At 47.0% G+C, this 14564-nt stretch overlaps 2 protein-coding genes across 2 annotated transcripts; both read right to left on the bottom strand.

Annotated features, from left to right (window-relative positions):
• Positions 1–2144: 2144 nt before the first annotated feature.
• On the bottom strand, positions 2145–4016 carry LOC308521556 (uncharacterized protein C2orf78-like; the record flags this gene model as incomplete). The annotated part of the gene is given in 4 exon segments (XM_081094629.1): positions 2145–2734; positions 2737–3157; positions 3161–3255; positions 3368–4016. Coding segments are annotated over 4 exon segments (1755 nt in total).
• Positions 4017–4849: 833 nt separating this feature from the next.
• LOC308521555 (uncharacterized protein C2orf78-like) lies at positions 4850–6903 on the bottom strand (the record flags this gene model as incomplete). The annotated part of the gene is made up of 2 exons (XM_081094628.1): positions 4850–5604; positions 6774–6903. 2 exons carry the CDS (start codon positions 6901–6903, stop codon positions 4850–4852), a joined length of 885 nt encoding a protein of 294 aa, XP_080950754.1.
• Positions 6904–14564: the final 7661 nt, after the last annotated feature.

Here is a 14564-nt window from a genome sequence, read left to right as displayed (position 1 = left end):
CCTCCGCGGGAGGAAGATCTCCTGTGCCTCTAGGTCTCCGATCTCCATGATTATGTAGGGTGTCCTGTTTGCCTTCTTAGCTGCCAGCGTCTGAACCCTCTTCTGCCTGGAGGCCTACCCCCAATGAGAAGCAGAAAGCCTGCCTCCTGTTACAGAACGGCAAGATGTCAGATGATAACCTTTCCACTCTCCTCTCCTCTCCTCTCCTCTCCTCTCCTCGCCTCGCCTCGCCTCCCCTCCCCTCCCCTCCCCTCCCCTCCCCTCCCCTCCCCTCCCCCTCTCCTCCTCCGCCTCCCCCCCTCTCCCTCTCCTATCCTCTCCTTTCTTTTCCTTTCCTCTCCTCTTTCTGTTACTTTTCTGTTCTTTTTTTATAAATCAAGTATGACAACCATTAGGACTAAGCTGCAAGGAGCTGTTTAATCGCATCTGCAGAAGGTGGGGCCTCATTAGATGCCATAGCAAGACTGATGTCTTGCTCAGTTGCCCTAAACACAGGCTTGAGTCCTTCAGCATCTCTGGCGTCCAGTGGCTTCTCTTGATGGGCAGTTTGGTTAGAGCAGTGTCTATTTCACACTCCGGGAGGCGTGAGCTCTGCTCCTTGGTTGACTTGTAGTCGAGGAATGTTGGATCTGCTTTCCTTTTCCTTGAGTTTGCAGCCTTGCCCGGGTTTGGAAAGCTCACAGGAGCGAGGCGTCCCTGCCCCTCCAGTCTCGAGGCCTTTAGAAAAGGGACCATGGGTGGACTGTGCTTCCCCAGGAGACTATGTGCTGTCTCCACAACTTGCTTATCTTGTGGCTCATTCCAGGGAATAGACTTGCATGAGACAGACCTTCCTTGATGAAGGCCTTCCCTTCACATACGGAGTCATCTCAGCAATGAACGCACAGCCGGCGGGCCCCAGAGGGACGTGTGCACAAGCTCTTGGCCTGTGGAGTGTATAGTGTCCATGCCTTTCCCTGCAAGCCAGGGGCCAGCTTCCCTTGGACCCAGGGATGTGTCCAGGTCAGCAGTTGGAGGGGTGACCCCTGGCCCGATGGTCAAGAACATTGCATTGAATCGCTTCTTTATCTGCTCCAGGGGGTTTTGCTGTGGTTTCCTTACAAGATGGTAGATGAGCAATTAGACAGACTTGACAATCCTCTTTCCCATGTTGTCTGTTAAGGTAACCCCTTAAGACCCCATGGGGCCACTTTGCCCTCAGCACCTGGAAGCCTCCTATCAGGTTTGATGAGGTCCCGAATACCAGGGTCGCCTCGGAGAGTTGAGGGAAGACAGCAAGGAGAGTCCATAGCATGACGGCTGCTACTCCGCCCACAGTTCTCTGAGGAGCTCGGCTGCGTTCCCCATGCGGTGGCCGCAGCAGCAACTGCAAAGAGAGAGGGGCGGCTGGCTGTCAACTCCACCGAGCTCCAGTGTGAGCGACGTGGTGTCCCCCACCCCCCTTTTGCTTGGCTGTGGTTCACAGCACCCCAGGCCTCGCGCAGGTGCTGGGGATGGAGAAGCCTCCATTCTCGCAGCCGTGGCGGCCTGGCCATGTCCAGTTTCCAAAGTCAGCTGTGTTTCCAAGAGCACCTGGCAGCCCCCCAGCTCCGCGCCTGTCTGTCGGCTGTGACACCATGGAGCCCGTGGAGCTTCAGACGCTGCTCTGGTCCATGGCGTCCAGGCCGCATCCCCTGGCCCCTGAGAGGCTGAGCCTCCAGGTGCCCTTAATAAATTCCACTTCTGCTCACACCCACGGGTGTCATTCTCCGCGACCTGAGCGTTACCCTCGGCACCACACCTCTGGCGGGTGGAACAGCCTGGGCGCGTCCCCAGCAGGCAGTGCACCCCACCTGTCCCACTGCCTGGCCGGGACAGCTTCTTGGAGACGGTGGGCCAGAAGCGTGAGCAAAGTAAAAGGGCTGAGAGGAAAGACACATTACACCGACCCTGGCGCTTTGGCAATAAAAGTAGGAATGGTCTTAAAGTCAGGGATGTAGCTTTTATTAAGTTATAAAATATATCAATATTCCAAAATTCTTATCTATCTATTATCTATCTATCTATTATCTATTTAACTATCTATCTACCTACCTATGATCTACCTATCTATGGAAAAACAGCAGGTACCCAGAGTGGCAACAGCACTCCCAGCATCTCCTACATCACATAGCCATAGTACAGAGAAATGTCCATTTCTTTTTCCCTGTCAATGAGTTGCTGCATTTTCCCAATTTGGCAGCATTCTCACGCTCTAGTTGAGCCTTCCTCTTCATGGCCTCTCGATCTGGCCTCTGCTCATTGGTGATGGGTGTTGACATGACTGGCCCGAGGACATCAGGTTTCCTCCATGGAATTGGTTGGAGGGCGAAATCCTGGAGTAGATAGTGGTTGTGAGGCTTGAGCAAAGTCTGGGGCTGACTCACAGCAGAGGGAACAGGCTCCCACTGGGTAGAAGCACAAGATGAGGTTTTGTAGGGCCCTGCCCTAGAAGCAGGAGGCGGAGGGACACTAGGCCGGGCAGGGTTGTTCAAACCTGGTGCGGCTGAGTTGCTCGACATTAGCCGAGCTGGTCTGGCAGGACAGGTCAAAAATGCAGGAGTTGGCAGGGATGCATTGACTGCAGCAGGCTTGGCAGGGTTGTTCACAGCAGGCCGACGTGCTGCCAGAGACTGTGGCCTGCGAGGCACAGGTCGAGCTTGAGGCTTGTCCATGGTTGGAAAAACCAATGGCACCAACTTAACCTTCCCGGGAGAGGCAGCTGGTCCTGGGGTGGAGGTGGAGACCCTTGGTCAGCACTTCCATGTGGTTTTTGAGGTTTGACTTGAGTTTTCACAGGACCTTTGCCTTCATGGGGCATATCCAGCCATAGCTTCATAGCTGGGCATGGCTGGGGGCCTCTGGGGTTGCTTGACTTTCCCAGGACCCGTGAGGAAGACAGGTCAGCTTTCTCATCCCTCTTCTTGCCCAGTGCATGGAGAACCTGCACAGACTCCAGCATGTGCATACCGAGGCTGCTGCGAGGCTTTTTGATGGCCTCTTGTGGCAGCTCAGGGTGACTTTTCTTCCTCTTCATCTTGGGAATGGCTGGCTTCTCCTCGGCCTTGACTTTGTTCCCTGACTGCTTCCTCTCCTCAGCTCTCTGGGAGTAGTTTTCTTTGTTTCTTTTGGAGTTTTCTTACCCATGGCTCTTAGTTTTGCTGGTCCTGCTGGCTGCAGCTTTCTGAGGTTTGCTGTTAGAATGCTTGGCCATGTTCGAAGGAGCCGAGCCACTACCTGCAGCATTGCAAGGAACCACTTCTTCCACACACACACACAATCTGGGCTCTCAGGCTTGATCTTGGGAGCATCAGCGATAGGCTCAGAGGCTTTATGTTGATCTCCGAGCCTTGATCTGAGCGAGTCTTTCTGACACTTGACTTTTTCTGCACCTCGTGCAACGTGAGGCCCCTGGTGTCTTTGGTTTTGATCACCTTGGGTCCTTGGGGCTGATCAAGGTCATCCAAGGAAGTTAAGACCTGGGGAAGGGGAATACTCTTCACCAGTGTAGCAATGTCTGCAAAACTATCATTAGACTGAGTCATATTTTCAAGTATCCCTTGGTCCTTAAGACTCAGGCTATTCTTTCCCAAACCAGAGTTGTCACAACCAGGCTGCTCCTCTTGGCCAAGGCAATCAATGCAGGCCAGCACCTGTGGAATGTCAGGGACTTCTAAAGGGAGCAGTGGAGCAGCTTCGTTTTCTGTTGGGATCTGGTACCCATTCAGGTGCTTGGGAAGCTTGGTTTTAATATTCTCCACATTCTTATTCTCTTTCTGTTCCTGGCTTGGAGCTGGAGGCAGTGCCAGGAGGTGACTAGGACTCTGGACCAGGGGTGACATTGAAATGTCCCCACTCTGAGGTGGTGGATAACTCTCAAGTACCTGGATATGTCTGTTACTGCAGGACTTGAGGAATACTGGAGTAGGTGGTAAATAAAATAGTTGGCCTGGAAGTTGCAATGCCAAGGAAGTCTCCATCCCCGGGGAAGTCTCCATCACTACAGTGAAATCAAGGGGAAGTCGGTCAGTACCCGGTAATAAGATGCTCCCCCAGCATGACCAATGCAGCAGTCATGTGCCTTCCAACAGTGGGAAAGGCATCCCTACAAGCTCTTTTGCAGGATCATGAACAGCATCGTGTGCTAGGAGATAAAACGTAACTGTTCTGGTTCTTCATGGTGAACATTTGATGTCATTTTTTAAATGATTTTCTTTGCATTTCACAGGGTTGTTATAAGTCAAATAAAAAATAAAAGTGATTTTTAAGAAATGTTTCTCATTCTCATATGGAACCCTTGTAATTCTCTCTACTTTCCTGAGTGAATGAAAACACTTCACACCAAGGACTAAGACAGGGAATGGAACTCTTCCGGACCAAGTCTATAAGCAAGGGGGGACAATAGGCTGTTTGCTTTGGACAGATTGTTGGAACACATGATCCTAAATCCAGGTGCCAACTAAGGAAGTGAGGGAAAGTTGAATGGGCACTATCACAATAATGTACTGAAAGGCCTCAGAAAGAGCCTAAAACAATAAATCAAGGGAGTTTATTGCGGCATTGTAGTTCAGGGGGACTCATCAGGCAGGGCAGTGGAAAGTGTGGTGTCCCTTGGCATGCTCTTGGAGTTCTCCTACATGGAGCATCCATGGCTGTTAGTTTCCGACCGCCCACCTCTGTCAGGTGTCCTCATAAAGAGACTGACAATGGAAGGCATTGAAAGGGTAGTGGTTAAAGTCACAGGACTTACATTCTACCTGTCTGAGGACTCACCACTTCCCAGCCGCAGATTGACCCTAGTTGTCAATGCTGACCTTATTTCTCTTCCTCGTTACTGTTTGTACTCACCTTGAAAACCTGTCTTTGTGATGGGATGAGGAGGCACGGAGTAGCAGATTCCACAGGTGGAGGCTGGTGGTATCATACTTGTGGACTGAGCCTCCTTTAGCACCATGACCATCCCTGGGTCAGGGACAGAGGCCCTGCTCTCTGTGTAAGACACAGAGCCATAGGACTGCAGGTAGGGACCACCCTCTTCAGAGAGCAGAGGGTCCATTGTGCCTTGATTATAGTAACACACATGCCTTCCCACTTGGTAGGGATGTGACAGGCTCTGTCCCTGAATGGGTGCCCCCTGAACAAGGTTGACAGAAAGTGATGGATACTGAGGGGCCATGTTATAGGCATCTGAGTTTTTATCACCTTGGGATGCTAGAGACATAGAGGAGACATCTCTGTCCTGGTCAATGACAGTCACAGTGAAGTTTCTGAGTGATGATGACTTCTTTTCAGTGTCTCCTGTAAGAGCCCACTCAAAAACTTTCGGATTGGAAGCAGCTGGAATGGAGATTGGGCTCTGGCCAGGAATTCCAGACAACAGGGTGGTGCTAGAATGTTGATAAAAATAGGCACCACCCATGAGAGTTTGGAAAGAGGCGCCAGAGTCTGATGGCAGGAGCCATGGTGAACTATTGGCTGGAGCAGAGACACTGTAGAAATTGCAGACACCTCCTGCATTGCTCTCCACAGGAAGAGAGCGTTGCAGAGAGGTTGAAATTCCAAGGAAAGGTGGATTTTTGGAATTTTCTGTAGGGTACAAGAGGGGGGTGAAAATAATCAGAGATTGATAAACAATGTGTGTGAAAAACAGCATATTTTAAGATTGCTGCTTTAAACCCTAGCTGTTTTGATTCAGTGGATAGAGCATTGGCCTGCGAATCCGGGTTCAATTCCAGTCAAGGGCACAAGCCCAGGTTGCAGGCTCAATTCCCCTGTAAGGGGCCTGCAGAAGACAGCCAATCAATGATTCTCTCTCATCATTGATGTTTCTATATCTCTCCCTCCCCCTTCCTCTCTGAAGTCAATAAAATAGAGATATCATGTACTGGTGGGGTCCCTCAGCCTGCCTGTGCCCTCTCATAATCCAGGACCCTTGAGGGGGGGGATATAGGACTGCTGGTTTTGGCCCGAGGGATGTACTAGTGTGCGAAGCAGCAGGTGGACGGGAGGAGCCCGAGCCAGGGCCTGGTGCTGAGCAGGTCCAGCTTGGTAGTGGAAACACTGCCGCAGAGGTGGGAGAGGCTCCTTCCACTGCAGCTGCTCGCTCTAGCCATGAGCCCAGGTGTCTGGTGCCCATCAGTCAGCTGAGCGGTGCTCCCACTGTGGGAGCAGCTCCTGCGTTGAGCGTTTCCCCCTGGTGGTCATTGCGTGTCATAGTGGCTACTCAACTGGTCATTCAGTCGTTTGGTCATTCGGTCGCTTAGGCTTTTATATATAATATAAACACTTGAGCATAAATGTACACAATACCAAGCGGTGTGGTCCATAGATTGTTCTCTTGGCTAGAAGCAACCACTTCCTGACCTCTCTCACCCTTGATCCTCCAGTAGTATTGATTTTCATGCTCTTTCCTAGAATTAAAGCATTTTAGAACCAGGAGTCCTTAGAGATTCCCTGTTCTAACATTCTCATTTCATGAGTGAGGGAACTATGGCTTGGTTAGGTCCCTATGTTAGTTTGAATACCTGCTTCCATCACCGAATCATCCCGACATCCTTGCCAGAGCTCTGCACATTACACTGCCCACATCTAGGAGCAATAGAACTTCTGATGCAGATGTTTGTTTGTCCAGGAGAAGACAGTACATCTATCGTCATGACAATCTTCCGCGTCTCATTTGCTGTGCCCTTCACATGCTCTTCCTATAATGTTCATATAGCTCAATGCACTTGGTAAACTTAAAGGGTCTTTCTTACTGTCTTCATGCCTGATTTCTGATCCTACTTCAGAATGACTATCTGAGAGTGAGTTTCTCAAGAAGTTAGGCACGTAGCAAATGTCAAAGCCTAATAAATTAACTACAGTATGAAGTTCTGCTTCATACATGCAGTATCATAAAAGTAAATATTGCCTATTCTATTGTAGTGAATACTGTTAAAAAGAAACAACCCACAATAGGTGATTTTGAGTAAGTTCTTAGCCAGTACATATGGACAGAGGAGATATATCAGTAAAAATTGCATAACAAGCAGCATATTGCAACCACTGTTGATGTATATGTGCCTCCATTATATGCAGGCCAATATTTCAGCAAATCCTGGTTTAAGCAGGGAGCAGAGTAAGTGTAAAGGAATTCCATTGTTGTATTCATTCGAGTTTCTCTGACTATTCCCTAGTAAGTAATAAATACTTAGTGTATTAGCCATATATATATATTTCAATTAATATACCCTCATAACAAAGAGAAAAGAACAGTTGAAAAGTATCATGAAGGATTTTATATTTATCATAAAACCTAGATTATTATCATCTTCAACATCCAGGAAAGGGGTTGTATCCAAAGTCTTAAAGCCACTACCATTAGATTTCAATTTAAAATAAAGTTAATCTAGGAACCCCCAAGAGAATCCACAAAATTGTTTTTTGAGAAATTAGAGATGTGGGGTTTAATGCTCTCTTTTTTTCCTTAAGCATCTCTGACCTGAAACAAGGCAATGGCTGTGTATCAGTGTGCCCTCTGTGTTAGGAAGAAAATAACTTTGAAGATGAAGAGCATCTTTGACTTCGAACATACTAATCACACAAAGGATGTGTTCTTTCTGATTCCATTTAGGATATATCTTTCTTTGAAAGTCTTAATTTGTTTTTACTAGACAAAACATTGTCACAGTTTAAAAATCAGAATGAATTGAAACACTGAAAATTCTGTTATTTCCAATGCCCTAGATAATCACCTTTCTTAGTTTCTTGCATATAAGAAAGATCATTTCTGAAATACGTTTTTAAATGTTTATATTGCAAACTGTCACATGCCATCTGTGTTCAGAGAGGCAATAAGAAAACAGGCAACTGAATAGGATTGTGTTGATACACGGCTTTGGCTAGTGGTACCCTACCCCAGCCTTACTTTCTTTCCTATTCTATCAATGTAAGCATTTGCTGAGATCCACATTACTTTGCCCTAGCCCTAGCTGATTTCACTCTATGCTCTTTCTGCTTTTATTTAAAATCTTTGGTTCCCTCCAATATTCTATTCCAAACTGCTCTTTTTGTTCTCATGAGCTCTTTCACGCTTTCCTTGTTAATTTTTATACTTTCCCCTCCTTCTTGGTTGTGTCTTTTCCTCCCTCTTGGTTCCTGTAGGCCTGTGCTGATGAAAAATGTTCTAATTTTTTTACATTGAAATACTTGCCTTCTTAGAGCCCAGTACTCTCCATCCTCTCTCCCTATTTCCTCTGTTATCCTACTTTGGATAGCAAACTCCAAAACCACATGAATATTACCTTTGGAACAGCACTCAATTTAAAATACTAAACTTGAAACCTTGGTGGTGGGAGATCATTACACATGAGACATCATATATCTATATATGTATGTATTGCTAGTTTTCTCCATGACTTAGGTTTTCTTCCTATTGCTGTTGAAACACTATCAAGAAGTCTTGATTTCATTGTCAACAGGAGTGTTCTTTAAAACTCCATATTAGAAAAGGGAGGGGTTAGAGTCCACAGCCGATCTAACATCCGAATGTAGCAGATGACGACAAAACAGATTTTGTGAGAGAGTCAATGACTTGTCCAAAGTCACATTGCTAGTAGATGGCAAAATCTCAACTGAAATTAGGTCTGCAGACTTCTCAATCACTATTTCCCCAAATTATTCTATGCTCTTTTGACTCTATTGCTAAATTTAGGGGCAAACATCTAATGAAAAACTTTATAAAGGTTCTCTCCTTACCTGACTTGGTCAGAGAAGAAGAGCAAATATCAACTTTAGATGCAAGGGATGAGGATGTCTCAGTGGCTGAAGCCAAACAGCACATGTGTCCAGTACGGTCACTGGTCATACTGGCCACTGGTCACTGGTCACCAGTTACTGGTCACTGGACAGTTGCGATGATCCAAATTTATTTACAGACAACTCCATGGACACCCCAGGATTCTACCAGGTGTTGGTAGGTTTGGTGGGAGAATGATGTCACAAAGCAGGCAGTTTAAAGGGATGAGAGAGCCAATCGGGAGGTCAGGTTCCCAAGAAGACAGGATTGGATGGAGGGAGTGGTAGAGGAGCTAAACCAACACCTGAATGGCTGAGCTCTCAGGACAGATGGGCTAGATGACAATACAGCTGTGATAGTCTCACTTTCCCCAGGCTCTTATGCTAGGGAAATAATCTCAATGTTTGTTATAGACTTTCATGAATATAATTAACTACTAGTTGCTTATATTCTCCATATTATATTGTATAACATGTTTACCATTATCTATATTGCTACTATCTTAGAGAGAATGGAAAGGGACATCTAGGTTGCACACTTAGAGTTGTTCTGAAATCATACCAGTCCATGTCATAAGTGAATTTACTGTGGCTTTTGAGGAGCGAGGGGAGGGATTAAGGAGCTCTCTCTGTCCGTTGGTTGAGCAGTAAAATGAAGTTTCTTGAGTGTATTTTGTGCAGAATGATGTGGTCCAAGGCTCTTTTTTTGTAGTTTCTTCTCCTTGAATCCTACATCCCAAGGGCTGGGCAGGGCCAGGCTAGGTTGACTTGCATATCTTACCACTCTCATTTTTTCTCCTTCTTCATTGTAGGCATTGTTTGTAGAGAAGCTTTGATCTTGCATTCTGACACTCATGGAAGTTACTCCCTGTCCACTTCCAGCAGCAGGGTGTTCTTTGTAGTGTCTGATGCTTCCCCCAATGGGCTCTGTCCATTACAAGCAACGACCACAGACTAGGTGTCAGCTGACGGCAAACCTTTCCTCTTCCCGCCTTGGGTTGCACTTCTTCTGCCCGTAATTTGCTCTCTCTGGTTCCTTGGGCCATGTAGGCATCCTGCTGTATTATACGCGAGAGGCCTTCACGATGTTGTCCGTTTTCCTTCTCTCATAAAGTGGATCCAGTGTGGCAGTTACTGCAGTCTCCTCCCCCTTTGCAACAGGCGCTGTAGAACTTTGGGCCTCCAGGATTCTCTGTCTGCCATGCTTGGGTGCACGGCCAGGCAAAAGTGACGAGGAGACTAGTTAGAGAAAGACAAGGACATTCTTGGAGACTAGGGGACAGGCAAAGTGAAATTGTACAGGACAAAAACATTCATGTGGATATTTTAGGTTCAGTGGAAAAGATGTTGACACATTTTGGTCTCATTTTGTATTAAGACAACAGACAATTTACATGTATACACAACTTATCTAGTGCAACAAATGCAAGGAATTTTGCTCACTACAATTATAATCTTCAATATATTTTCATTTTCTTTTTGTCATATTAGCTCAATTATATAAATCATTGGTGTGTTTGCAGAACAGAGATTGTCGTTATGCTGTGTGTCAATGCTCTGGTTTTGTTCATTTGTTTTTTTCCTAGTCGTACTTTTTATTTATTTATTCATCTTTATTGCTGTATTAGAGATGTCCCCTTTCTTTTCTATTTTGTCTTTCCCTCCATGGAACCCCTCCACCCACTCCACCCCTGCCATCCCGCCTTCTACCTTCACCACTCCATTTTCTGTGTCCATGGGCTATGCATACATGCATACAAGTTGCCCAGTCATCACACCACACGCACACCCCCACCTTCCCTCTAAATTTTGTCAATCCGTTCCATGCTTCTATATCTCTAGGTCTACTTTGCTCATCAGTTTATTTAGTTCATTAGATTCCACATATGAGTGAGATTATGTAATGCCTTTCTTTCTCTGGCTTATTGAGCTTAGCATAATACTCTCCAGGTCTATCCATGCTTTGCAAATGGTAAGAGTTCTTTCTTTTTTTACAGCCGCATAGTATTTCATTGTGTAAATGTACCACTGCTGTTTTATCCACTCATCTGCTCATGGGGACTTGGGCTGTTTTCCAAATCTTAGCTACTTTAATTTGTGCTGCTTTGAACATAGGTGGGCATATATTCTTTTTGATTGGTGTTTCTGGTTTCTTAGGATTTATTCCTAGAAATGGGATCACTAGGTCAAATGAAAGTTCTATCTTTTCATTTTTTGAGGAAAGTCTTTAGTGTTTTTCACAGTGATTGCACCAGTCTGCATTCCCAGCAGCACCCTAGTCTTATTTTCAAAGATTCCACCATGGTAAGACATATTGCATATTTCTCCCTTGATGCATTTATCTTGAAGCATCATGAACTAGCTTGATCTGATGGATTTTGTGGAGAAACTTAAAAAGGGGTCTGTGAAAAAGGACACTGTGGTGAGTTATGCTGTGCACACAAACAAAAGGGACAGATGTGTACAGTCAGCCCAGTGTGGCCTGGGTGCCTCTGTTGTTCTTCCCCTGGTTAGTGCTTTTCTCACTAGCCCTCTTGTGACTGTGAGAAGACAGTGCTGTGTTGCTAACCCAGGCTTCCACAGGGTGGGGAAAAGTAGGTTTACAGTTGTGTGTGTGGAAAATAGTACAATTATGTATAAATAATCATACAACCATAAAGTCTGTGTTTCCCATACTCAACTGTAAACCTACTTTACCCCATGCTATCTATGGATTAAGCTGGCTTGGGGGAGGAAGTCAATGGATCTAGTAGTTTCTCTTGATGGTAAGCTTTTAGGGTGCCTGGATCAATCCACCTTGGGCTTTTTACTTCCATTGTGTATGAAGTGTGTGATCCAAGAGGCCAAAAGGCCACAAGAAGATAGCTCCTATAGATGGAATCTCCAAAGCCACATATTTCATTTATAGGCCAACATTTCATCTTATGAGATACTAGAGGCCCGGTGCACAAAAATTTGTGCACTCGGGTGGGCGGTCCCCTCAGCCCGGCCAGTGCCCTCTCTCAGTCTGGGACCCCTTGGGCGATGACCACCTGCTGGCTGAGGCCTGCTCCCTGGGGGATTGGGACTAAGATGGCAATCAGACATCCCTCTGGCAGCCTGGCAGCCCTCGGGGGATGTCCACTTGCCAGCGGGAAGCAGACCTAAGCTGCAGTCGGACATCCTTAGCGCTGCTGAGGAGGCAGGAGAGGCTCCCACCACCACCGCTGTGCTGGCAGCCATCAGCCTGGCTTGTGGCTGAGCAGAGCTCCCCCTGGGAGAGCGCACTGACCACCAGCGGGCAGCTCCTGCATTGAGCGTCTGCCCCCTGGTGGTCAGTGTGTGTCATAGTGACCAGTCATTCCCAGTCCTTCTGCTGTAAGGGTCAGTTTGCATATTACCCTTTTACTATATAGCAGGGGTCCTCAAACCACGGCCTGCGGGCCACATGCAAATACAAATATTGTAATTGTTCCCGCTTCATTCTTTTACTTCAAAATAAGATATGTGCAGTGTGCATAGGAATTTGCTCATAGTTTTTTTTTTAAACTATACCTTGGCCCTCCAACGGTCTGAGGGACAGTGAACTAGCCCCCTGTTGAAAAAGTTTGAGGACCCCTGCTATATAGGATAGAGGCCTGGTGCATGGGTGGGGGCCGGCTGGTTTGCCCTAACTGGTGTCCCGGATGAGGGTGGGGGTCCAGCTTGGGTGCCTGGCCAGACTGGATGAAGGGCTGATTGCTGTTTGCAGGTTGCTCGCACCCCCTTTAGGGTGGTGGTACCCACTGGGGTTTCTGGCCAGCCTGGATGAGGGACTACTGGCTGTTTTCAGGCTCCTCGCGCCCACTTTAGAGTGGGGGTCCCCACTGGGGTGCCTGGCCAGCCTGGATGAGTGGCTGATGGCTGTTTTCAGACTGCCCGCACCCCCTTCATGGTGGGGGTTCCCATTTGGGTGCCTGGCCAGCTTGGATGAGGGGCTGAGGGCTGTTTTCAGGCTGCCTGCACCCCCTTTAATGTGGGGGTCCCCACTGGTGTGCCTGGCCAGCCTGGATGAGGGGCTGAGGGCTGTTTTCAGGTGGGCCAAGCCTGCAACTGAAGCTCCCAGTCACTCCTTTTTTTCTTTTTTTCTGTTTATTCTGGGATTTATTTACCTTCTGTAATTGAAACTTTGTTGCGGCTCCAGCTCCTAGGCCGGCTGGCTGAAAGCAGGTACCTGGGGTTTGTTTAGCTTCTATAAGTGCAACATTGTTGCTTAGACTGGAGCTCAGAGCCCGCCTGCAGCAGCCTGGGAACCTTGGCTAGCTCCATCACTGGAGCAAGCAAGCCTCATGTTCCCTTCAGCTGCCTGGCTGCCAGCCGCTATCTTTGTTGGCAGATAATTTGCATATCGCCCTGATTAGCCAATGGGAAGCAGAGCAGAGGTATGGTCAATTACCATGTTTGTCTATTATTAGATAAGAAGAGTTTTTTCAAAGATGGTGCATTCTTACCTGAGAAGAAATTGTGGGAAGTGTTGCAGTGTAGAGATATGGCTTAAAATTATAAATTTTTTCAAGGCTTTCCCTCTTGGAATCCTGCATGACATTGCCAAATTCCTGATGCTAATATGTAATATGAGACTAACACTACGAGCTAAATATCTGCAGTCCAGACCAGTCTCTCCTTTTCGGTATTCCCATGGAAATCATGGGAATCCCCAGCTACTGCAGTGAGGGGGCTCTCACCTGAGACCCAGTGTGCTTATTGCTCTTGCCAGTGGACATGGATGCTTCCCGGGATTTTTCTCTTGGGCTTTGCTCAGTTGATGGTGGTGTTTAGACAAGGCGGCATGTGCAGCCTGGGCTCATGCAGCAGGCCCTAGCTTGCCCTTCAAGTTAATGTTTAGGCTTCATCTGATGTTTGATCTCATGCACCAGTAAGCTCTGGATGCTGTGTTCTGAAAGCCAGGTGGGCGACCTATGGCCACTTACAAATACTGAAGCCTTCAGAGACAGGCCTCCAATGGAGGCTTCACTCTACTGCATGCAGTGTGACCTCAGCCCATTACTGAACCTCTCCGGTAAAGTGACACAGGGATACTGGCCTTGCATGTTGTGAAGGTTAACTGAAGTGGTGTACTCATGGGCCTGGACCTAGGTGTGCAGTCAATGATCATTTATTTCCCACGTCCTGTCCTGGGTGGGCCTCCTACTGCAGACATTCACTTCTGTAGGCCCCTGTTATCAGCTTCCCCAGGATAACTCTAAGCCCTTGCCACTCATCTGGTAGAGTCCCCTAATTTGTTCTCACTTTCCCCAACTGCAATCATATATGCATAAGGCAACCCAACCCATAGGAAATGTGTCCTGAATCTGTTTTCTGAAATACTTATCTAGTGGTCATGAGACATAAGGCCAACTTCCCAAGAGACTTTTTACATTGCTCCTGGTCAACCTAGACTCAGCTTCTGCCCTCTCAACTCTATTCAAATTTTCCTCTTTTAGCACTCATCTCAGATCCTGCTTCTCACTTCTGCCATACACCCACCTCCTGCTTCTCTTTATAGATCCATAACCTCTCCCCGCTTTTGGCCTTTCTGGCCATGGCCCAAGTTCCTTTCTTCCCACGGTGCTTACCCCCTGACCCTCATTCACCGATCCAACTTCCAGTTCTTTCCTTATCGTGCAGCCTTTGATCCTCATACCCACCAAAGAAAGAGCACAGTTAACAGCATCTCAAAACACAAAATACTTCTTTATTATTAAATGCTAATTTATAATACTTATTCAATTTTATTACGTTATAAAATATAC

The sequence above is a fragment of the Myotis nattereri genome, assembly GCF_964212035.1.
Source record: "Myotis nattereri genome assembly, chromosome: 6".
In the NCBI taxonomy this organism is placed as follows: Eukaryota; Metazoa; Chordata; class Mammalia; order Chiroptera; family Vespertilionidae; genus Myotis; species Myotis nattereri.
The sequence above is the reverse complement of the archived record's forward strand: the minus strand, read 5'-3'. Positions and strand labels throughout refer to the sequence as shown.